This window comes from Lipotes vexillifer, unplaced genomic scaffold (assembly GCF_000442215.2).
Source record: "Lipotes vexillifer unplaced genomic scaffold, Lipotes_vexillifer_v1.1 scaffold24, whole genome shotgun sequence".
Taxonomy (NCBI): domain Eukaryota; kingdom Metazoa; phylum Chordata; class Mammalia; order Artiodactyla; family Lipotidae; genus Lipotes; species Lipotes vexillifer.
In genome coordinates, this window is record NW_006782914.1 from 3,011,179 (window position 1) to 3,036,792 (window position 25,614).

Consider the following 25,614-nt stretch of genomic DNA (forward strand, 5'->3'; position numbering starts at 1 on the left):
GAAAAGAGTGGCCATACTTTTTCCACAAGTAGGGTCATCATGTACTTTACTGACCAAACCAAGACAATTCTGAGGAGGGCACTATTAATAAAGTCCAGGTCAGCAGGCATAAACTAGGACTCTCCCAGGCAAACTAGAACATACTCAAGCCATTGAAACGTCCCTGCAAACCATCCTTAGTTACTCCTTTACAGTAGATCAGGTATATTAATAGGCTAAAGGAACATGTCACAATTATGTGTGTCAAATTCTTATCATCTGTATGATAAAAGAAAAACTATAGTCTATACACAGAAGATATTTTTGTGTCTTCAGACAAATTAAACTGCAAATGAGAGATAGGAGCCTCATCTCTTGTGGTATCTTTAGTTTGTATTACATAGGATTATTTTCATGAGTACTGGTGTCCTTGTAAAAGTCATAGTTTTAGGATTTTGTAGCATGGGATATTGGGGAAAGCACTGTGGACAGATGGGTGGAGGGGAACAAATTTGGTTCAAAGGCCTACATCTCTTACGGGGTAACTCATTGGCAGCACAATTAAAATTTCAGAGCGTCTGCTTACTGTGTAGTGGTGAAGTCAGCCTCTAGAGTTTCTCGCTTCTTTCCTAGTTTAGGGTGGTATGAAATTACTCCAACTTTTCCTAATTATCCAAGAAATTCAGTCTGGGTAAAACATGTTTCTCACTGCATCCCTAAGAAGGCACTTGCAGAGTCCATTTTTACAATAAAAACCATCAAAACTAGTTTTTTAAAAGTCATCACAGGGACTTCCCTGGCGGTCCAGTGGTTAAGGCTTCACCTTCCAATGCAGGGGGTGCAGGTTCAGATCCCTGGTCGGGGAGCTAAGATCTCAACATCCTCGTGGCCAAAAAACCAAAACGTAAAACAGAAGCCGTATTGAAACAAATTCAGTAAAGACTTTAAAAAAAATGGTCCACATCAAAAAAAATCTTTAGAAAGAAAAGAAAAAAAATAAATAAAGTCATCGCAGCCTAGAAGTCCACTCACAGCATCATGATACAGGAAAAATCTTCATTGTTAGAAGAGTTTTGAAACTCAGTTACACTTTGTACTTTTACATTGTGCATTTAGTATCCGATGGTGTCTCCATCATGTTTTGACCTTGTCTGACACGTGTACTTCTTTTAGATATTGATGAATGTGTTGAAGAACCAGAAATTTGTGCCCTGGGCACGTGTAGCAACACTGAAGGCAGCTTCAAATGTCTGTGTCCAGACGGGTTTTCCTTGTCCTCCACTGGAAGAAGGTGCCAAGGTAAGTGCTTTTTTGACTTTTGGCTTTAGACTTTCATTACTCTGTGTTTATTTGTTGTGGTTTTATTTTTTAAACATGGCGAAGTTTTGATTCTTTGTGAAAGAGAAGACGGGGTGTTTTCATTCATCCAGACGTCTAATGATTACCATATGTCAGAAAGTTCATTTTTACTTTTAAGGTTAAAAACTCATCCATCAAATTATGGTTGCTTGTACAACAACTGTCCTGGCACTTTAAACCTGTCTCTCCCCCTCAGAACACAGATGCTGATAGGTCAGTCAGCAGGGGGTCAGCCATGAGCCACTGAACACGGCAAAGCCTGGGGGAAGTTCAGTTACAAGTTCTCTGCCTCTGAAGAGGTAACCTCTGTAAATATGGGCCAAAACCTAGACTTTCAGACAGAAAAGTGCAGATTAACTCATGTGCTCCCAGGATATAATGCCTATCTCTTACATCACAAGTTCTCTAAGAAAACAGAGAAATAAATGTGAACTGACCAGGATTCTTGCTGGCCCACAGTCTGTTTTCAGGAATGATACTTGTGAACTTAAAAAGAAAAAAATCAAAAGGGGAGCCTGAACTTAAGCATAACACAGTTTATTATGTCTCAGCAAACTATTCAGATTTTACTAAACAATCAATTGTGTGTGTCTGTCTACTTATACAGACTAGTTTAGTGAATTCAGGACAAAAAAACACATGCAAACAGACGTATCCTCCCCCCACCCCCGTCCCACCCCCTTCCGGTGGTTTTGTTGTTGTTTGTTGTTGTTATATTTTTTGTTCAGTTTTTTTTCTCCTTGGCTGTTTTGTTTTGTCTTTTGCTTCCATATTACCAAGTAGGAGGCAATGAATATCATTTAAGATTCCAAATATTGGGCTTAGGGGTCTCAGCCTTGCCATTTATAGCCTAGGGCAAGTCATTTAATCTTTTGGAAGCTCAATTTTCATATTTCTTATTTTTAAACAACAATAAGAATACCTGCCCAACCAGTCTTATTGAATACGTGAAAAAGCTTTGCTGATTTCTGAGTCCTTCATAGGCTTTTGCTACTGTTGTTCAAATTGATTAACTTTTTACTTTTCAACGGGTCATTTGGTCACCTGATATTTAGGGGTGTGAAGGGGGAGAGTTGAGAATTCTCTGTTGGTGTGATCCTGTAGGTAGCTATCAGAGGCCCATGTGGATTTCTGGGTTATGGGTGGGATGGTGCTTGACTCAAGCAAATATTCTGTCTGTATGGTACAGACCAGCCAGATAAATTCTTCCTCCTACTCCCTTGTCTTTGTGTGCCTTTGGCTTGGCCGGAGTTTGGAAAGAAGGCAGTGAGAAACCAGGTGTGAATCTGCCGATGTGGCAGGCCGGAGGAAATTCATAGGCTATTAATTCAATTTGCACTGGCCTGTCACAGAGCAAGCTAACGCTGCAGGAAGAATCAGCCCAGCTGTGAGCAGCCCTGCCACATGCTCAGCTCCAAGAGGCAGAGCCAGAATTGACGAATGCAGGCAGGGAAAGTGACTTTTGTAGCTCTGATGAAATTTCAAAGGTCATTAAGGCTCTTTGCAGATAGACCGGTAAACAGGCATCCTAGCAAGCCCTCGTTAAAGGATGTGGGCATACACAACTCTCTTTCCTGATGCAAGGCACCTTTAATTAAAAAACAAAAACAATTCTAGAGGATCATCACAAGCAAATGTAAATCTCCCAAAGAGCACAGATTTTGCTAGAGCCAGGGCATTAAGAGCTGGGTTTTTACTGTAAGATGACAAATTAGGAGTCAGGCTTCTGTTGTCCATAAAATGAGAAAATTCCACAGAACCACAGATAATGTTTTTGAAGGAACAAATGTGATATAGGACTCAGGAGAACAGACCCTGGCACCTAAAGGCCACAGATGTAGATGAGCCACTCCCACTTAACAAAGTTCAGTGAAGGAAGTTTGTCACTTAGGCTCACTCTAAACTTCATACCTAGATTTTTTTTTTCCCCCGGCGTGAGGTGATAGAGCGGTGTTGGGGAGCTGGGCTGGGGTATGGAATAGGGTCAGTAATGAAAGGAGAAGAGAATGAGAAAATTAACAGACCAATATTAGTACATGCATGTATCTGGGTTTAAAAGAAACATTACAAGCTGAAAGACAAAGGAGAGAATTGAGTTTTGATATAATTGTTGAGACATTTTTGTGAGTAGTCATTAAATTATATCTTAAGACAGTTGTAGGCATAAATAATAAAAACGACCAATAAACACAAAACACTGTATGTGACAATGAACTTGAAGAATAAAGCACATCAAAAGGTGTCCCTTCAAGAAACTACAATTTGTTAAATCTTGACACTTCTCAGCAAAGCAACCATTTAAATAGCAGAGATGCTGCAGGACAAGGATAGGCTTTTATTGCTCTTCACCTTCAGAAGAGTAGTTTGCTGAAAGGTGCCTTTTAGGTCCCAGCCATAATGGATGTGAAAATGGAGCAGAAACTAGAGAGACATTTTCTCTAAAGGAGTTGGTAGCCATGAAGAGTTCAACAAGTTCATTGGAGAGGTCAACAGAATTTGACTTATTGGAGCCTGGTAAATGTGGTTGACCGATTGATTGATTGATATTTTTACTTTAATTCATAAAAATTTTTCTGCTATGATCTTTGGCACCTTAGTTATTCTTACCTTGTCTCCTTTTCCTTGAAATAAAAGATGGTGAAATTGTCTTAACTGAAATCATAAATGGCTATAATAATACGCTACCTGGAATTGAAAACAGTGACAGGAGAGAGCAGACCTGGTCATACGTAAAGAAAGGGGGATTGTGCAAAATGGATATGAAAGCATTTCCTTAAAACCTGCAGATTTTAGCCTCTGTGTAACTCTGAGGAGTTTGCAAAGCTTTGGAGGTCAAATTTGAGGGAAAACATACTCCAGGCTCTTGGATGAGCTCACTTTTTAGAGTCACCCAATTTGCTCTACAAGAAATGGAAAAGTCAGTTACCAAAACTGTCAAGCAATTTTGGAGAATTTTGTAGGAACCAGATGCCAGCCCCATGTTCCATGTTGGAGTTACCAAGAAATAACTGATATTAAAGAAATATATTCTTTGGAAGAACAATTATTCTCCTTCACATCCACCCATCTCCCCGTCCTCCTCTTTACCTTCCCTCTCTCTGTGGAGCTAAATAAGCTTCTGTGTGTGTGCAGGTGTGTACACACACGTGTGTGAAATCTGCAGAAAACCTCACGTATATTTTGTAGACAGAAGCTGCGTGAGTAGCTGCTTCCGTGAAATACCATTGAGTTGTATTTTCGCCAGTCCACAAAATTGCCACATCTTTATTTGCTCTATGCCTGGAATCTGGGGTTTTATTTTGGCTCCAGGGCTTAGGGGACACAGAATAAACAGCACAGTGTGATATCACAGTGAGTACTAGAGCTGGGAGGTCCACCTTAACTACCTTAACTTAGTGTGCTTGCTAAATGTTATACCATCTCAATGTCTCCGGCCCGAAGTCACTGATGACGTCAGCATTGAAATGTGGCAGTGTTGGTTTTTATTATTCACCTCAGGTTATTTTTGGAACACTGGATAAAATGAGAAATAATAAGGTAAGAGCCACACAGATTTGTTCATCAGCTCTCACTACAAAAGTTACTTACCACTTTAAAGATCTCAGCTCAATTACTATTATAATCACTTAAAAAGTGTGACTTTAGTCATGAGAAGAGATCACATTTAACAGGGTGGATTGTTTCTTACTCAGTAGTATACAATAATGACTTAGTAGGAAAGCAACTGAGGGGTCTCTTGAATTTGTGCTGCAGATTTGCGAATGAGCTACTGTTACGCGAAGTTTGAAGGAGGAAAGTGTTCGTCACCCAAATCCAGAAATCACTCCAAACAGGAATGCTGCTGTGCCTTGAAGGGAGAAGGTTGGGGAGATCCCTGTGAGCTGTGCCCCACTGAACCCGATGGTATGTGTACTATTTGCATTTCTCTTTGGCCCTTCAAGGTACAGGCTATAAGATTGCAGACCTTCAAAACGTAAGGCAATTTAATTTTAAGTCCAACTAAAATGTTCACTAAAATTATTTTATCTCAGGAGCTAGGTAGTTATTTTCTTCTGAACTATGTTATGACTCAAAGCTGCCCAAGTAGTAGGTACACCAGCTCTGGGAGCCTTGTTATCTTTCTCTGGTTTCTGGGCTTGGCTTGTTCATCATGTTCCAATATGTGCAGCTTCCACACAGTACTTGGGGAGGAGCCTGTAGTTAATTGCCTTTGGCCCACCTATTAACGAGAGTTCATCTCCACCACAGAGGCCTTCCGCCAGATCTGTCCCTATGGAAGTGGAATCATTGTGGGACCCGATGATTCAGCGGTTGGTGAGTGGCTTGTGCTGGATTCTCAGCATTTCTTAATATTTTCAACGAGCCTCTTCTTTGTTCTTTCTCTAGCTGTTACTTCTCCACATTTGTCTTGGAAAATTAAGCTCTTTTTTTTGGTCTTTTCATTTAGATACCAATTGTATTATGGTATTGCATGTTAATATTGTAATACTACATATTTCATCAATTAGGCACTGAAATGATCATAATTTACCTTTGTGTTTCCAAAAATACACTGTTATTCACTATTTTTTCCTCCTCTGCTTAAGATATGGATGAGTGCAAAGAACCCGATGTCTGTAAACACGGGCAGTGCATCAATACTGATGGCTCCTATCGCTGCGAGTGTCCCTTTGGCTACATTCTGGAAGGGAATGAATGTGTGGGTGAGTAATAAAGCGGTTTCTCTTATTGGGATTTTACAAATCAGAAATTAAGCTATTCAGCATTCACACTAGGAAGAATAAGTACCAAGATGGGACAGAAATAAGTTTTATAACTTGTTCACGTATCATTCACCTAGCAATACTAGCTGAGTCCCCACCATGTACCAGGCACTGTGCTAGGTTCTATGGGTACAGTAGTGAACCAAGCCAACATGGTCTGTCCTTGCATGGACCTTACAGTCTGATGAGGAGGACACTGAACACGTTTGAAGAGATAGTAGAAAGGACAGCATATATCACGAAAGCCTTTGTGAAATTTAAAGGTAAAAAATTGTTAATGGTCATAATCTTATTCTCTTCGTATGTAAAACACAAAATTTACCCAGATTTTGTTACAGTTAGTACTATGAAAGGCTGTGTACCCAGTGTACTTTCCTCTTGTTTTAACCCCCTTATTAAAATTTCAAAGAATGGTTCCTACGGCTGATCTTTGACCTCTTTTATCTAAGAAATCCAAAGCCATTCAGTGTAACCTAAATTAATAATGGCATAAATGCTGAGGGTTTGTCTGTGTCCGTTAAAAGATGTTCTTTCCATATAGGGAATCAGGGCATGAGGTTTTAACTGCCTTTCTAAGCCTCAGAATGTAATATCATGCAGATGGATTAAAATATTTCTAATTACCTTACAGCTCTAAAAACCAATGATATTGTGATTTTTATTAACTTGAAAGTAATATTCTTGAGAGCGAAATGCAATTTCACAGCAGAACAAAAGCAAAGTTGTCAATGTTTTCTATTCAGTATCTTCAGTTAGTGCTACGATGTATATGAGAAATAAGCATCCTCACCCAGGGTCTCTCTGCCATACCCTCTTGCCCTCACTTGCTGATTTCAGAACCTAACATGAGACATAGTCCTTGATAATAACCCATCACTCTTCTGTGCTCTAGACAGCTGAGATAGCAATGTTATTTCTCTGAAATGTTCCTTTCCCAAAGGAAGGCACTCTCCCCCAAGAGCTGTGTCAGAATAAGAACAGTCAGTATTCGAGGTGGATGCGTTAGGAGACATACATATTTTTTAGACTTCCTTGGTAAGATTTCTTCTCTCTCCACAGTTGTTTAGAGAGATCATACCCTAAACACATTTCTTTCTAGCCTCTCTTCTGCCTGATGTAAACCATCTGGTTTCAACAAAATCAACAAAATCTACTTGAATCTTGACTTTATCTTGTGTATTAATTTTGCTTAACCTCTGGTCTCTTATTTTGCATATGTTTAGTCTTCTATTTTGTATCTGGCAAAAATGCATCATGTTTAAGACTTCTTGGAGAATGATGTAATGTAAGGCCAAACTGGAGATGTATTTCTAGCTTTAAGTAAGCGAAAACTTTTGACTTGTGAGAGACGCCTTGTTTTAACCCTTTGAGTATCTATTCCCAGTAGATGTACTTCATAATGTAGGAGGCTGGGGACACTCATGGTGAAGAGCACTGTAAGGGCTAAGAAGCCCAGGTACCAATACTGTCACTGCCGCTGCCACTTAGCAAGTCACATTTCACAGCTATAAGTCTGTGGTAATAAGACACATGCACTCCTTTCTCAAGGACAGAATGAGAATAAAACAAGATGTTAGAGATCAAAATATTCCGTTAGAGAGAAAGGTATTCTCTGAGTCCAAGTCCATTTTTCTCCCAATCCATCATGTTTTGACTACACTTCTGATCACCTGCAGATACTGATGAGTGTTCGGTGGGCAATCCTTGCGGAAATGGAACCTGCAAGAATGTGATTGGAGGTTTTGAATGCACCTGTGAGGAGGGATTTGAGCCTGGTCCAATGATGACTTGTGAAGGTAAGCCTCTTAAACACAGAATAGTTGGTTACATGTTCTGATCACAGGGACAGTACTTGGTTGATTACAATTCTGAATATTAAATACCACTCAGGGTATATAAAATAAGGAAAATCTGGGCCTGGTGGGCCATGCTATCATTTCTTCTCTATGTGGCCTCCTCTCTGCAGAGAGTATCTGAAAAAGATATAAGTGGTTCATGGCACAAGTTAGGCCACATCTCATGCAGAGTTCTTGTTGGTGTCTCTACTACTAATATTTATTTTTTATTTTATTAAATTTATTTATTTATTTATTTTTGGCTGTGTTGGGTCTTCGCTGTTGCACACAGACTTTCCCTAGTTGCAGCAAGTGGGGGCCACTCTTCGTTGCGGTGCACAGGCTTCTCATTGCGGTCGCGGTGGCTTCTCTTTGTTGCCGAGCATGGGCTCTAAGAGTGCGGGCTTCAGTAGTTGTGGCATGTGGGCTCAGCAGTTGTGGCTCATAGGCTCAGTAGTTGTGGCTCGCGGGCTCTAGAGCTCAGGCTCAGTAGTTGTGGCGCACAGGCTTAGTTGCTCCACGGCATGTGGGATCTTCCCGGACCAGGGCTCGAACCCGTGTTCCCCTGCATTGGCAGGGGCATTCTTAACCACTGTGCCACCAGGGAATCCTCTACTACTAATATTTAGATACAACACCTGCCTTGTCTACTACCCTCTTTCTTATTTTCCATTCCTCCCCCCCCACCGGCCTTTTTTCTTTGTATCCCGTGAGCCCTTTCTTTTTCCTTCTCTTTTCTACTCATAGAAACATCTACACACTGAGATAACCACCAATATCCTTTAAGCGTCTGGGAGCAGTCACAGCAAAAGAGGCTGTCCATACTCTCTAAGCAACTGTCAGTATGCCTGGTAGGATATAAGGAAAGAAAGAGGGATGTAAGGAAAGGGAGGGAGTGTCTAGAATAGTGGTTCTCAAAGGGTGGTCCCTGGATCAGCCACATCAGCATCACCTGGGAACTTGCTAGAAATGCAGATTTTCAGACCTCGTCCCAGACCTCCTGAATCAGAAACTCTAAGAGTGGGGCCTAGCAGCCCTCCAGGTAATTCTGATTGCACTCTCAAGTTGAGAACCACTGGTTTAATAAAAGAATGAAGGGGAGGAGACAGTAAAGTGGGTATTAAAGTGAGCTCTTCATTAGAAATATGACCCATCAATACTCACAGTCAAAGTTGTTGGCGAATTTTTAAATCATGAGCTAGGGTCTCACTGATATTCTCAGTCAGGATCCTTGGCCTTAGGGAGAAACATGATAATCAAGATGGTCTGTTTTAACCCTGCTTTTCCAAAACATATTCTGATGGTTCCAAACTATGCAATCTACAGAGACCACTTCTATCTATTAATCTATCATTATTATTATTCCTAGCTATTTAAGGCTATAACTTGGGCATCATGTGAAATTATTCAGAACACCATTTTCTTGGGCATAAGAATCACTGTTACTTCACAGGAGCCTCTTTTATTTGGGGAAGGGGAGGTGATTAATGATATTGGATGGGTTGCTTCTTTTCTGACAGCAGTTGACTTGGCAGTTGTTTTGGCTGGATGGAGTGGAACTGATCCCCACTCCATGTGACTTTAGGGAGAGGCAACTGGTCAACTTGAGACTTCAAAGCCAGGATTTCAGAAAAGCTCCCTATATGTAGGGTGACCTGTAATTTCTCACCCACCTAAATAACAGTTAATAGTTACACCAGCACAATAGGCATAAACTGAGTTTGTACTGGAAGAAGCAAGATGTATGATCACCCTACTTATACCAATTATAAAATAACCAACTCAATTTTATAATTCTTTGAACATCAGAGACTGCTTGGCCTATCCATGTTTATGACAGTGAAGCATTACCACTTTTGCTAAAAGTATATTCCTTTTTTTGGTTGGTGCCTATGATCCATTATTCCCTTACTACATTCTGCCACAGATATAAACGAGTGTGCCCAGAATCCTCTGCTCTGTGCTTTCCGATGTGTGAACACTTACGGCTCATATGAATGCAAATGTCCCACTGGATATGTTCTGAGAGAAGACAGAAGAATGTGCAGAGGTGAGACACTCATGTTCAAGGTCATGTAAGCCAGGGAGCCCTAACTCTGTCTATGATGGGAGGTGTCCCTCCAAAGCTTCCATGTAGTAGAGGAAGGCTGGGAATTGGGGAGCACTGCTGTAGTCCATGGATAATGTGGGGGTCGTCATTGCTACCTTTTCTCCTAAATTGTAGCTTAAAGCTGAGTCGAGGGCTGCACTACAGATCCTTTTTAGTTCACCATGCATTGCATGCCTGTGACATGCCAGCCATTCTGCAAGGTGTGAAGATATAAAGAAAAAAAAGACATTTCCCCACATGCAAGAAGCTCAGTATGAAGAGGTTGAGACAGATATAATCATATCCCAGTATGATAAATGAGAACACAAAAGGAATATGAATATTAAAAAATAATCCCCATCACTAAGGGATAGTGTGTCCAATGGGGTAACACGTGGAATCTACTTTAAACAATGCTTACTGAACACCTGCAATTTCCAAAGCACTGGGCTAAGCTCTGTCATACAAAGATGGGTAAATCCTGGGGATCCTTGAAGAGCTCTGATTTGCTCCTCCCAAAGTCTTAAATGAGCAGATATCTGTTCTCCTCAAATGGCTTAAACAGAATTTTTCTTAAAGGTAGGAAAATTCCCTAAGTGAGAGCTCCATGTCACATGCAGGCTAAAGTCCAAATTTTTCAGCTCAGATATAATATAACAGGGAAAGATAAAGAGAGGGAAATGCCATAGGACAGAAAGTAATGAATGAAGAGCCATACTTCCAGAAAAAAAAGGAAATGGAGGGAAGAACTGGTAGAGAAGTAGATATTTGTGGATGCTTGTCTTTTCCTCAAAGTATAAAAACCAAAACTTTCATTATTTCACAATGATTCTAATATATTATTCTGATATTAAGATATAACCTATTATATTGTTATAAATATTGTATAATGGAAGCTTTGGTTTATTATTATACCCATATGATAATGCTGTTGTTATAATTATCATATTATGAAAGCCTTTTATAAGGCCTTTTTACTTCAATTCGTCAAAAAGAACTGGAAATCACACTTCCTGCCTTTGAAGAATTTATCAGAGAGAAATTTCTTCATTAAGTTCAAAGGGGGTTAGAAGACTCCTTCCCGTCTTAAGAGACCACCTCCCCACAGTGCAAAAGGAAGTAGGTTAATGCTGAAATAGTGTCGATGAAAATTAGTTACTGAATACCATTTTGTGTTTAAAAGGCAGGAAATTAAGGCAGCTCCTTTTATGAATTTGTGGTTGTACATCCTTTCCAGATGAGGATGAGTGTGAAGAGGGAAAACATGATTGTGCTGAAAAACAGATGGAATGCAAGAACCTCATTGGCACATACATCTGCATCTGTGGACCTGGGTATCAGCGAAGACCTGATGGAGAAGGCTGCGTAGGTAAGGGCATCCCCACCAGAGGAGCTTTGAATGAGTGGGAAGTGACAAAGGACAGAAGAGACGTGGGCTCTGAGTCTTTGTGGACACTGTGTTCTTCTTGCCTCTTTTACCTCATATCATGACTTCCTGTAGAGGTCCCCTTGCCTCTCGATTATCTATGAATTCCACCAGCAACATCATTCTCTTCCTCTGAGCTGGCCTTTGCCTGCTTTCTAGGCCCATTTTTCTGCCAGGATTAGAAGACCAGGTATTTCCTCTAGTTCCTTTACTGTTTTTATACTCCTTTGTTGTTTTGGGGTCAGTTCTTTCCACCACATTGGAATACCTCTCTATTGACTTAACTTTCTACCACCACCCTGACATTGAGTCCAGATGCCTGGTCCCTGTGGCCCGGGAGCATCACTAGACCACGGGGATCTACATCCAGACAAACTGGGCTTGTCTAGATTGAGGCCCAGGCGCTGGTATTTTTTAAAGCTCCCCAGGTGATTCTAATGTGGCTTCAGCCTTGAAAACCATAGTAGACCAGGGATTGGCAAACCACAGCTCTAGGGCCGAATTCAGCCTGGCAGTCCGCCAGCTGTCTTTGTAAATAGACTCATACTGGAACCCAGCTGTAACCATTCATTATTTTCCATGGCTGTCTTCATGCCACAATAGCAGAGCAGAGTGGAGCAGTTGCAACAAGAGATCACATGGCCTGCAAAGCCTAAACTGTTGACTGTATATTATATGGTAATACTATAACATTACTGTTACTTACAGAAAAAGTTTCCTGACCTCTGCTTTAGTCAGTAAATACAGGGAAAAAAATACTAGAAAATTCCCACATGTATCCTTTTCCTTTTTAATATTCAATCACATCAGGAAAGTATATTTTATGTTGTTGGTCAAGAAGCTTGAGAACCTCATTGTCCTCTTACTCTGTAAGATACAGAAAGAGCAGACTTCCAAAGCACAGAAAAAGCATGTGGATTTATGATCATACACTGGATCTTCTGGGATCAGTGATTTTCAGCCTCAGGTGCACACTGGAATCACTCGGAGAGCTCAGGTCCCACCTCAGATATTCTGATTTAATTGGTATCAGGGTGGCCTTGGCATTGGGAATTTTGAGCTGTTTTAACGCTGTTCTGAATGTCACCTTCCAGGCCTCTGCCTCTCCTAAGGAGATCTCTGCCTCAGGGGCTTGAAACTCTTCTCAGTTGGAAGCGCCTAGGCAAATTACTTTACGATCTTTCTAAACAATCATAAGACTCTCCAGCTATTTTAAGGCTTTTTTTTAAACCTGGGAGACTGAATTATGATTCCTTAATATTATTGAAGCATTATAATAAGCATAAGCTACATTGAGTCAGAAGACTAGTATAGATAAACTCCCTCAGGTCAAAACTGACCATCACAGACATTATTCTAGTGACGTACTGTAATATTTCTTTAACAGATGGATCTTAAGGTTTTTTTCCCTTCATTTAAAATAGTCCTTTGAGAGCCCTCTACATGTACAGATATGGAAAGTTTTAAATTTTATTAAGTGAAAAATGTAAATGTACCTAAAATGCTATCATCTGTCTAAGTACATAAAAATGCTATCAATTATGTTTTTAAAAGGGTGGAGGTACATGCATGAATGGTTGTATTTGTTTGTATGGGCATAATTCATCCCTAGAAGGATACTTTAGAAACTGGCAGTAGCACTGGTTGCTTCCCAGGAGGGGAGTTTGGTGGCTGGGGAAAGGGGAGGGAGGGGCCCATTCGCTGAATATTCTTTTGTACCTTTTGGATTTGGAACAATGTGAATAGGTTACCTATTCACAAACTAAATTTTTAGAAGAAAAAGAATCCATCTTTGTACAAAGCAGACAGATGACTCCTCTTGTTTTTGGCCCTTCAATTAAACCACACAGATGAGAATGAATGTCAGACCAAGCCTGGGATCTGTGAGAACGGGCGCTGCCTCAACACCAGGGGGAGCTATACCTGCGAGTGCAATGATGGCTTCACAGCCAGCCCCACCCAGGATGAGTGCCTTGGTGAGTACAGATGACAGGATGCTTTTGTAACCCCCCACTGGGACCCTTGAAACCAGATCTCTTATTTGAAATGATAGAAACTGTTGAAATTTGAGCCAGGGTTAAAAATGTTCATATTTTGGAGATGACTCGATGACTGTGATTGTCCACTGGGTTTAGCACCACCCTGCCGCTAACTTCTTCCTTTGCTAATTGTATCATTGAATCACTTGCTTGGAATTTCTTTCTCAGCTGCCTTTTTAAGCCCTCGATGCTCAGGATCAGTTTCCAAGTGTTTCTCTGCCCCTCTCTATAGCATGACTATTCCCCCATATTTCTGGGAGCAGATAGAGTGATAACCTTGTTGAGGCCAATGCCTTTCTGCCCACTTACTGAATTTCTTGTCTTTCTTGTTTTCCCCAGATGTCATCCTTTCTCTCTTACTGCCGTTTCCAGCTTTCCCTTCTTGCTCCTTCTCACCCAGGGTAAAGTGTTAACATCCTTCTTGGGTTTTATATCTGACCAAATCCTGAATACCTTGTTATGCTCCTAAAATTCCCCCCAATTCTCTTTGCAATATCACATCCCTTCCAGACAACCGGGAAGGGTACTGCTTCACAGAGGTGCTCCAAAACATGTGTCAGATCGGCTCAAGCAACAGGAACCCAGTCACCAAGTCTGAATGCTGCTGCGACGGAGGGAGAGGCTGGGGTCCCCACTGTGAGATCTGCCCTTTCCAGGGCACTGTGGCTTTCAAAAAACTCTGCCCCCATGGCCGAGGGTTTATGACCAATGGAGCAGGTACTTAATTTTGTTCTGATTTTTGACCAACAGAGCAGGTACTTCATTTATGGTCCAAAAATACTTTCAGGGAATTTGTTTCATGAAGAACAGATGAGAATACAGAATCTATAATATGGGCCTAGGCTGAGTTGCGTAGTATAGGTTGACAAAAAGGGTCTTCATTATGGTATTTTAGATATTCAAGTTCATGTTGCCAAAGTGTCCTTGGTCTGATTAAATTGTGTGTGCTTGAGTCCTCAACTTTTCAAGCCAAAGTTTGTTATAAGTCAGTTACTGGTTACTCAGAATATAATTTTTTAGATAAACTTTGGAATAAATGATCACTAAATTCCTAAACTAGTCCGCCAATGTGTATTTTATCTCATAAAATTGGCTGAAATATACTGCATGAAAGAAGTATAAACAACGCTGATACACAGTCAGCCTTCCATATCTGTAGGTTCCACATCTGTAGATCCAACCAACCCTGGACTGATATCGATTCGAGGCTGATTGAACCTGCAGTGCCAACTATACTATGCCATTTTATACAAGGGACTTGAGCGTCCATGGATTTTGGTATCAGTGAGGGGGTCCTGGAACCAATGCCCTGGATATGGAGGGGCGATTGTATTGGCAATTAAGACAGTTGCCTCTGGGAAACTGCAAGTTGCTTGAACTTGCGAGGGATGAGGAGGCTGTTGAGGTGTCTGAGGCAACTCTGAAAAAAAATTTCAGGCCCATGTTTATCAACAGTAACTGAAATTGTTTTGAGTCTCATGGAAGAGAAAGGAGAAAGACTTTTTAAGCTCCTTGGGAGGAAATTAGAAGTGAGAGAGGATTTGTGTTCATGTTAGAAAGATGTGGCTAACAAACAGTGGAATAACAGAACTGGATGTGGTAAAAGACAGAATAGATAAGATGGAATGACCAGAAGCGGTTTATGATTCTTCGGAGGATATGAAAATGAGATGGTGGAAAGACTCATTTCTTGAGACCGATGCGGGTATGCTAAATTGCATTTCAGAGTAAACTTGAAAAAATCAGGAAAAATAAGAGCTGTTGATAGAAAATGGTTACTTGGCAATCAAAGGCTAAGAACTCACTTGGTATTGGCATCCCACCAAGCAGTAAGGAAATAGATGGGTCAAGATACGGGGGACAGTGTCTTTAGTGCCCAATAGTACATATTGACCAAATCTTTCTCCCTGTGGTGGAGCTGTGAATAAGGGTCTCTCTTCCCTAGCAGGCTGCAAAAACTCAGCCCAGTGATCCACTGATGCCTCCCTCAACCAAAGGAGGGAAGTTTGGTCCCATTTCCCCAGTAGTATGCAATTTGTTATTTTTCAGGATTAACTTTAAACACAACAAAAAGAATAGAAAGAAAACTTTCCTTATTTTGGACATACACTATTAGAAGAAAATGGGATTTCCTTATCAAAAGGATCTTCTGCTGTGATTCATTTATGAGATGTCTGGAGGAGGCAAGCTCGATGGCATGAGATGGAGCAAGGAGTTAAATATGTCTAGATGTTGTTCTCTGGACCCAATGGAGGAAAACAATATAAATTTAGAAGAGCAATTATTAAGTTTTCCCCTATAGTCTAATAAAGTTATTCATTTCCCTTTCAATACAGTTACCATTACATATGAAACGTATGCTGTCATCCCTTTGGTTTAATTCCTTAGGTCCATAATATAGTCACACAGTCTTAGTATTTATAGTGAAGTGACTCCTATGTATGAATGTTGTCCATTTTATAATGTCTTTCTCATTTTACTTTCTACTCATTAAATTATAGATATTGATGAGTGCAAGGTTATTCATGATGTTTGCCGGAATGGGGAATGCGTCAATGACAGAGGATCATATCACTGCATTTGTAAAACTGGCTATACTCCAGATATAACCGGAACTGCCTGCGTAGGTAAGTGCTCTATTTCTGATGCTCAGGTTCATTCCCAGGTGGAAATTGTACATTATGGTGAAAAAAAAAAAAAAAACAACCCTCAAACTAAAAATCTAAAAAGCCTGTGTAATTTCTTAAGGAAATGTAAGACAGTGATCAAAGACTACACAGAATTTACTTTTTCCTTCCTCAAAACTAGGAGTCTTTGTTAGATGCTGTGGGTATTGAGTATTTAGGCATCTTTTTAGATGGGTGGTCACATTGTATCTCTTTGATCGTAGATCTGAATGAGTGCAACCAGGCCCCCAAACCCTGCAATTTTATCTGCAAGAACACAGAAGGGAGTTACCAGTGTTCATGCCCGAAAGGCTACATTCTGCAGGAGGATGGAAGGAGCTGCAAAGGTAAAGTAGAATTTGCCTCCACCCACTCATCTGTCTCCTGGGCACATGGTCGCATTCCTTGTGCCTTTGAGGGATCCAAAGCTGAAAGACCCTCTCTGCAGGCAACAAGTGCTTCCCTGGGGTAAGTGCCTCCCTGTGACCCACCTCCTATTCTAGCTGGAGGGAGGCTGAGGCCAGGGAGATTGCAGAGGACCAGTGGCAGCAGCCATCCTCACTGCCTGCCCCATGGGCATCCATGGGGGATGTCCATGAGCATCTCAGACAGCAGGGCCAGCTCTCCAAGGCTCAGGTGAATCGGATACCTGATCACATTAATGCAATAAATAGAAAACAGAAAGGATGTAATCAGTCTATATAGCCCAGTATGGTCCTGCCTACCTCAGGTTAATCAGTGCCATGATCCTAGAGAACACTGTGCCTAATTAAGTAAACACTTTGTCTAGGTTTTTGTTCTGCAAGATAGGGCCATTCCTGACCCGCAGCAGCTTATTTGAGACACAGATATTACAAAGAATTAAACATCAAAACTCTCTGCAGAAATTCCTGATCAACCAGAAGTTATCCTTTGCAAAATTATATTGGTATAAATTTGTTCTTGTAATAAGAACTTCACATATTGAGTGAACAGCACAAGTGAGTCAGACTCAAGGATAATTTGAAGAAGGAAAGGTAGACCAGATGGCAGAATAAGAGTTAGCGTGTTCTGCCATGAAGCCTGGGAGGAGAAAAAGGGAAGTAAAGGAAGTTAAATGGTAGGATGGAGTGGAAGAGGAGAGCAAAGAGAAGTAGAGCCATCAACCCTTTTCCTCTGTCTGCTGAAAGGGGGAGAGTTAAGAGGCAGGTAATAGAGGATAACATATGGACAATGCTTGAAATTTTCCTGTGCAGCACAAGTCCTATACAATCCTGCAGTATGGGGAGAGGAAGTTGAGAGCTACTCAAAAATTCTGCCTTAAAACACAGAGCTCATTCTACATCTGTGGATCACAGTGAGTTCTGGGCAGCGTGAGGCTACAGCTCACAGCCACAAACTTATTTGTGTAAATGAAAAACCAACTTCGGGGGAAAATGTCTCTCAGTGTGTATACTATCTGTACGAATCAAAACAAATTTATAGCATCTTTCTAACTATGGGGGCAGAAAATCCTAAAACTTTCTAGCAATTAAGAGATGGAAAGTGAAAATAAATGTATAGTAGTAGTTATGTTCTTTTTTACAATGTATTAATATGAAAAACATCTGTAATACTCTGATTTTAGGAATACAAAAAAATTTTACAGATCTACTTACAATATAAGACTCTTTCTCCTATTTTTCTCATAAGGTCTAAATTCTTCTACATACTTGGCATATATGACTAAATATCAAAATGAGTGGTGCAGATACATGTATTATTGAAACAGAGGAAAGAGGCTAGAAGGATGACCCCAGGGGAAATGAAGGACCAGCACTTACCCCATGAGAGATGGGTAGGAACCCAGTAAGAGGAAAGAAGGGGATTCTTGGATTCCTAGGTACAACAACCAACACAATCAGCTATATAGTACTATACTGTAATAGTTTTATAATACTTTGCACACAAATAATACATAAGAAAACAAACACAAAAAATAAACATTTTTAATCCTACAGTATAGAACCTTGGAAAGTACAGTAGTACCAGCTACACCGGTGCTGTTTCTACACTTGCTTCCAGACGTCCTGGGCTTGAAATAAAGATACTGTACAGTACTGTATTCTATACAGTACTGTACAGTAAAGTACACAAAAGCACAACCACTTGTAGGGGATGCACACACGACAATGTACACCAGACACATGAACTAACTTACATGATTGACTGGACATGTGAATGCACATTTGCATCTTTGAAAGTTCGCAACTTGAAGGTTCACATGTAGGGGACTTACTGTATCCTACATCCAGAGACAAAGAAGAAGCCAGAATGAGATGGTAGGAGGAACGCAACTGCAATGAAATCAAATCCCAAACACACTGGGTAGGTGACCCACAAACTGGAAAATAATTATACCACAGAAGTTCTCCCACAGGAGTGAAAGTTCTGAGCCCGACACTGGCTCCCCAGCCTGGGGGGTCTGGCAACGCAAAGAGGATCCCCCAGAGAAACTGGCTTTGAAGGCCAGTGGGGTTTGACTGTGGGAATTCTACAGGACTGGGGAAAACAGAAAATCTGCTCTTGGAGGTGCACACAAGATCTCATGCACACCAGGACCCAGGGAAAAAAGCGGTGACCTCATAAGAACCTGGGCCAGACCTACCTGCTGGTAACTGGAGGGGTCTCCTGCAGAGGTAGGGGGGGACTGTGGTTCACAGCGGGGACAAACACTGGAGGTGGTGGTTCTGGAGAGTACTGATTGGCATGAGCCCTCCTGGACACTGCCTTTATCTCACTGAGACCTGGCGCCACCCAACAGCCTGTAGGCTCCAGTGCTGGGACACCTCAGGCCAAACAACCAACAGGGCAGAAACACAGCCCCACCCATCAACAGACAGGCTGCATAAAGTCTTCCTGAGTAAAACAACTGCCCACTAAACATACCCCCTGACACAGCGCTGCCCAACAGAGGGATAAGACACACCTCCACCCACCAGCGGGCAGGAACCAGTCCCTCCCATCAGGAAGCCTGCACAAGCCTCTTGGGCCTCATCCACCAGGGGGCAGACAGCAGAAGCAGGAAGAACTACAACGCTGCAGCCTGCAGAATGGAAACCGCAATCAATCACAAAAAGTTAGACAAAATGGGACAGCAGAGGAATATGGCCCAGATGAAGGAACAAGATAAAATCCCAGAAGAACTAAATGAAATGGAGACAGGCAATCTACCTGAAAAAGAATTCAGAGTAATGATAGTAAAGATGATCTAAGATCTTGGAAAGAGTAGAACAAGCAGAGATGAACAATACAATAACTGAAATAAAAAATACACTAGAAGGGATCAATAGCAGAATAAGTGAGGCAGAAGAACGGATGAGTGAGCTGGAAGACAGAATGGTGGAAATCACTGCCATGGAACACAATAAAGAAAAAAGAATGAAAAGAAATGAAGACAGTCTAAGAGACCTCTGGGACAACATTAAATGCACCAACATTTGCATTATAGGGGGCCTAGAAGGAGAAAAGAGAGAAAGGACCTGAGAAAATATTTGAGGAGATAAATAGCTGAAAACTTCCCTAACATTGGAAAGGAAACAGTCACCCAAGTCCAGGAAGCACAGAGTGTCCCAGGCAGGATAAACCCAAGGAGGAACACACCGAGACACACAGTAATCAAACTGACAAAAATTAAACACAAAGAAAAAATATTAAAAGCAAGAAGAGAAAAGAAACAACATACAAGGAAACTCTCAGCTAATTTCTCAGCAGAAACTCTGCAGGCCAGAAGGGAGTGGCACAATATATTTAAAGTGATGAAAGGGAAAAACCTACAACTAAGAATACTCTACCCAGCAAGGCTGTCATTCATATTCAGAGAAATCAGAAGCTTTACAGACAACCAAAGTTAAGAGAATTCAGCACCACCAAACCAGCTTTGCAAAAAATGCAAAAGGAGCTTCTCTAGGCTGAAAAGAAAAGGCCACAACTAGAAACAAGAAAATTATGAATGGAAAAGCTCACTGGTAAAGGCAAACATACAGTAAAGGTAGGAAATCACCTACACCCAAAGAGGATATCAAAACGAGCAATGGTGAGAAGAGGAGAGTACAAATGCAGGATATTGGAAATGCATTTGAAATTAAAAGACCAGCAACTTAAAACAATCTTGTTTATATATAGACTGCTATATGAAAACCTCATGGTAACCACAAACTGAAAATCTGCAATAGATACACACACAAAAAAGAAAGAGGAATCCAAGAGAACAAAAGAGGAAGGGAAGAGAAAAGACCCTCAAAAACAAAGCCAAAACAATTTTTAAAACAGCAATAAGAACATACATATCGATAATTACCTTAAGTGTAAATGGATTAAATTCTCCAACTGAAAGATGTAAACTGGCTGAATGGATAGAAAAACAAGACCCGTATATATGCTGTCCACCAGACACCCACTTCATATCTAGGGACACATACAGACTGAAAATGAGGGGTTGGAAAAGGTATTCCATGCAAATGGAAATCAAAAGAAAGCTGGTAGTAATACTCATATCAGACAAGATACACTTTAAAATAAAGATTGTTACAAGAGACAAAGGAGGACATTACATAATGATCGAGGGATCAATCAAAGAAGAAGATATAACAGTTGTAAATATATATGCACCCAACATAGGAGCACCTCAGTATATAAGGCAAATACTTACAGCCATAAAAGGAGAAATTGACAGTAACACAATACTAGTGGGGGACTTTAACACCCCATTTTCATCAATGGAGAGATAATCCAGACAGGAAATCAGTAAGAAAACATAGGTCTTAAATGACACATTAGACCAGATGGACTTAATTGATAGTTACAGAGCATTTCATCTGAAAGCAACAGAATACGCATTCTTCTCAAGTGCACATGGAACATTCTCCAGGATAGATCACATGCTGGGTCACAAAGTGAGCCTTAGTAGATTTAAGAAAATAGAAATCATGTAAAGCATCTTTTCCAACCACAACACTATGAGATTAGAAATCAACTGAAAGAAAGTGGAGGCTAAACAATATGCTACTAGGGACTTTCCTGGTAGTCCAGTGGCTAAGGCTCTGCACTCCCAATGCAGGGGGCCTGGGTTCAATCCCTGGTCAGGGAACTAGATCCCACATGGTGCAACTAAAGATCCTGCATGCCACAACTAAAAGACCCCGCAAGTAGCAACAAAGATCCCATGTGCCACAGCTAAGACGCAGCACACCCAAATAAATATTTAACAATATGCTACTGAACAACCTATGGATCACTGAAGAAATCAAAGAGGAAATCAAAAAATACCTAGAGACGAATGAAAATGAAAATGAAAACACGACAATCCAACACCTACAGGACGCAGCAAAAGCATTTCTAAGAGGGAATTTTATAGCAATACAACCTTACCTCAGGAAACAAGAAAAATCTCAAGTAAACAACCTAACCTTACACCTAACACAACTAGAGAAAGAACAAACAAAACCCAAAGTTAGTAGAAGGAAAGAAATAAAAAAGATCAGAGCAGAAATTAATGAAATAGAGATGAAGAAACAATAGAAAAGATCAAAGAAACTAAAAGCTGGTTCTTTGAAAAGATAAACAAAATTGATAAACCTTTAGCCAGACTCATCAAGAACAAAAAAGGGAGAGGGCTCAAATCAATAAAATTAGAAATGAAAAAGGAGAAGTTACAACTGACACCACAGAAATACAAAGGATCATAAGAGACTGCTACAAGCAACTGTATGCCAATAAAATGGACAACCTAGAAGAAACAGACAAATTCTTAGAAAGGTACAATCTCCAAAGACAGAACCAGGAAGAAACAGAAAATATGAACAGACCAATCACAAGTACCGAAATTGAAACTGATTAAAAAACCTCCAACAAACAAAAGTTCAGGACCAAATGGCTTCACAGGCAAATTCTATCAAACATTTAGAGAAGAGTTAACACCTATCCTTCTGAAACTGTTAGAAAAAAATTGCAGAGGAAGGAACACTCCCAAACTCATTCTATGAGGCCACCGTCACCCTGATACCAAAACCAGAAAAAGATAACCTCCAAAAAAGAAAATTACAGGCCAATATCACTGATGAACTTAGATGTAAACATCCTTAACAAAATACTAGCAAACCAAATCCAACAATACATTAAAAGGATCATATACCATGATCAAGTGGGATTTATCCCAGGGATGCAAGGATTTTTCTATATCTGCAAATCAGTGTGATACACTACACCAACAAATTGAAGAATAAAAACCATATAATCATCTCAATAGATTTGCATAAAAATCTTTTGACAAAATTCAAAACCCATTTATGATTAAAAGAAAACTCTCCAGGAATTGGGCATAGAGGGAACATAATAAAGCCCATATATGACGAACCTACAGCTAACATCATATTCAATGGTGAAAAGCTGAAAGCATTTCCTCTAAGATTAGGAACCAAACAAGAATGTCCACTCTCTCCACTTCTATTCAACATAGTCGTGGAAGTCCTAGCCATAACAATCAGAAAAAAAAGAAAGAAAAGGAATCCAAATTGGAAAAGAAGTAAAACTGTCACTGTTTGCAGATGACATGATGCTATACATAGAAAATCCTAAAGATGCTACCAGAAAACTACTAGAGCACATCAGTGAATTTGTTAATGTTGCAGGATACAAAATTAATACACAGAAATCTGTTGCATTTCTATACATCAACAACAAAATATCAGAAAGAGAAATAAAAGAAACAATCCCATTTATCATCGCATCAAAAAGAATGATACACCCAGGAATAAACCTACCTAAAGAGGCAAAAGAACCGTACTCCGATAACTAAAAGACACTGATGAAAGAAACTGAAGATGACACACACAGATGGAAAGATATACCATGTTCTTGGATTGGAAGAATCAATATTGTCAAAATGACTGTACTACCCAAGGCAATCTACAGATTCATTGCAATCCCTATCAAATTACCAATGGCATTTTTCACATAACTACAACAAAATATTTTAACATTTGTATGGAGACACAAAAGATCCCAAATAGACAAAGCAATCTTGAGAAAGAAAAACGGAGCTGGAGGAATCAGGAGGAATCAAGTATAGTCTCACTTCAGACTATACTACAGTGCTACAGTCATCAAAACAGTATGGTACTGGCACAAAAACAGAACTATAGATCAATGGAACAGGATAGAAAGCCAAGAAATAAACCCATGCACCAATGGTCAATTAATCTATGATAAAAGAGGCAAGGCTGTACAATGGAGAAAAGACAGTCTCTTCAATAAATGGTACCTGGAAAACTGGACAGCTACATGTAAAAGAATGAAATTAGAACAGTCTTGAACACCATACACAAAAATAAACTCAAAATGGATTAAACACCTAAATGTAAGACTTGATACCTTAAAACTCTTAAAGGAAACCGTAGGCAGAACACTTTGACATAAATTGAAGCAACATCTTTTTCAATCCATCTCCTAGAGTAATGGAAGTAAAACTAAAAATAAATAAATGGGACCTAATTAAACTCAAAAGCTCTTGCACAGCAAAGGAAAAACCATAAACAAAACGAAAAGACAACCCACAGAATGGGAGAAAATATTTGCAAATGATGCAACCAACAGGGGATTAATCTCCAAAATCTACAAACACCTCATGCAGCTCTATATCAAACAAACAAACAAACTACCCAATCAAAATATGGACAAAAGATCCAAATAGACATTTCTCCAAAGAGAAATGGAGAAATGTGCCCCTTGGCCACACAGATGGCCAAGGGGCACATGAAAAGATGCTCAACATCACTAATTATTAGAGAAATAAAAATCAAAACTACAGTGAGATATCATCTCACACCAGTCAGAATGGCCATCATCAAAAAGTCTACAAATAGTAAATGCTGGAGAGGGTGTGGAGAAAAGTAACCCTCCTACACGGCTGGTGGGAATTTAAATTGGTACAGCCATTATGGAGAACAGTATGGAGGTTCCTTAAAAAACTAAAAGTAGAGCTACCATATGATCCAGCGATCCCACTCCTGGGCATATATCTGGAAAAAAGGATACATGCACCCCAATGTTCACTGCAATGCTGTTTACAATAGCCAAGACATGGAAACAACTAAATGTCCATCAATAGAAGAATGGATAAAGAAGATATGGTACATATATACAATGGAATATTACTTAGCCATTAACAAGAATGAAATAATGCCATTTGCTGCAACATGGATAGACCTGGAGATTATCATACTAAGTGAAGTAAGTCAGACAGAAAAAGACAAATATTTCAGTATGATCAATTGCTTATCAATATAAGCAATATGATATTGCTTATATGTGGAATCTAAAAAAAAACCATACAAATGAACTTATTTACAAAACAGAAACAGACAAACTTAGAAAACAAACCTATGGCTACCAAAGGGAAAAGGTGGGTGAGAGGGACAAATTGGGAGTTTGGGATTGATATTGGGAGTTTGGGATTGCTATATATACACTACTGTATTTAAAACAGACAACCAACAAGGACTTACTCTATAGCACAGGGAACTCTGCTCAATATTCCACAATAACTTAAATGGGAAAAGAATTTGAAAAAGGATACATGTATATGTACAACTGAATCACTCTGCTGTATACCTGAAAGTAACACACCGTTGTTAATCAACTATACCCCAATATGAAATAAAAAATTTTTTTAAATCACTGAATTGTCCCCCTCACATGTTTGCAGGTAAGCTTCAGTAACCGTGTGATGGTGCTCTAGCAAGTCCCCTGGGGTCATAGAGAGGGGAGGCCACCTGCTGGCAGGAGACATACAGCTGCCAATCATGCAGAAACCAGAAAAGCAGAAACAGCAACTCCCCAGCAATGGAAAGAGCACAGGATTGGCTCCTTTTTTTTTTTTTTTTTTTTTTTTTAAAGGACACTGGGATAACAAGTGAAATCTAAATACGGTCTGCAATTAGTTAATAGTATTATGTCATGTTAAATTTCCTGATTTTGATAATAGTGCTGTGGTTATGTTAGAAGGAAAGGAGAATGAAATCTGTAACTTACTCCCAAATAGTTAAGAACACACACACGGAAGAAGAGAGAGGGACAGAAGGGGGAGCCATTTTTACAAAGCTCTTTAAGTTTGTAAGGAGCTTGAACTTCTATTCCTTCAAGATTCTGCTCAAATATTATCTCTCCTTGAGATTTCTCGGTGCTCCATTTTTATCCTGGAAAAGTGATACGGCAATGATGCCACAGGATCACTGTCTCAACAATGTCATTCTACAAACAGCAACCTCCTCCAAGCTTTCCTTAACCTTTTCACTTTTGAACTAGTTATCTAGCAAGTTATGAGACAACAAAGTTATGAGAATTTTAAGTATTTTCACATAATTACTTAACTGATATGAATTCCCCATGTGGCTCAGTGTAGCTTCCTCTTGCCTCTGATGATTTTAACAATATTTCCCCCA

The 25,614-nt window shown here is 40.0% G+C and overlaps 1 protein-coding gene across 1 annotated transcript in view; it reads left to right on the plus strand.

Annotated features, from left to right (window-relative positions):
• The window catches only part of FBN1 (fibrillin 1), a 255,338-nt gene that overhangs the window by 211,091 nt on the left and 18,633 nt on the right, over positions 1-25,614 (plus strand). The window contains exons 51-61 of the mRNA XM_007455563.1: positions 1,153-1,278; positions 5,092-5,241; positions 5,587-5,652; positions 5,925-6,041; positions 7,778-7,897; positions 9,864-9,986; positions 11,263-11,394; positions 13,302-13,427; positions 14,001-14,207; positions 15,992-16,117; positions 16,381-16,503. Of these exons, the coding sequence (XP_007455625.1) occupies positions 1,153-1,278; positions 5,092-5,241; positions 5,587-5,652; positions 5,925-6,041; positions 7,778-7,897; positions 9,864-9,986; positions 11,263-11,394; positions 13,302-13,427; positions 14,001-14,207; positions 15,992-16,117; positions 16,381-16,503 (1,416 nt within the window). The remainder of the gene's footprint in view (positions 1-1,152; positions 1,279-5,091; positions 5,242-5,586; positions 5,653-5,924; positions 6,042-7,777; positions 7,898-9,863; positions 9,987-11,262; positions 11,395-13,301; positions 13,428-14,000; positions 14,208-15,991; positions 16,118-16,380; positions 16,504-25,614) is intronic.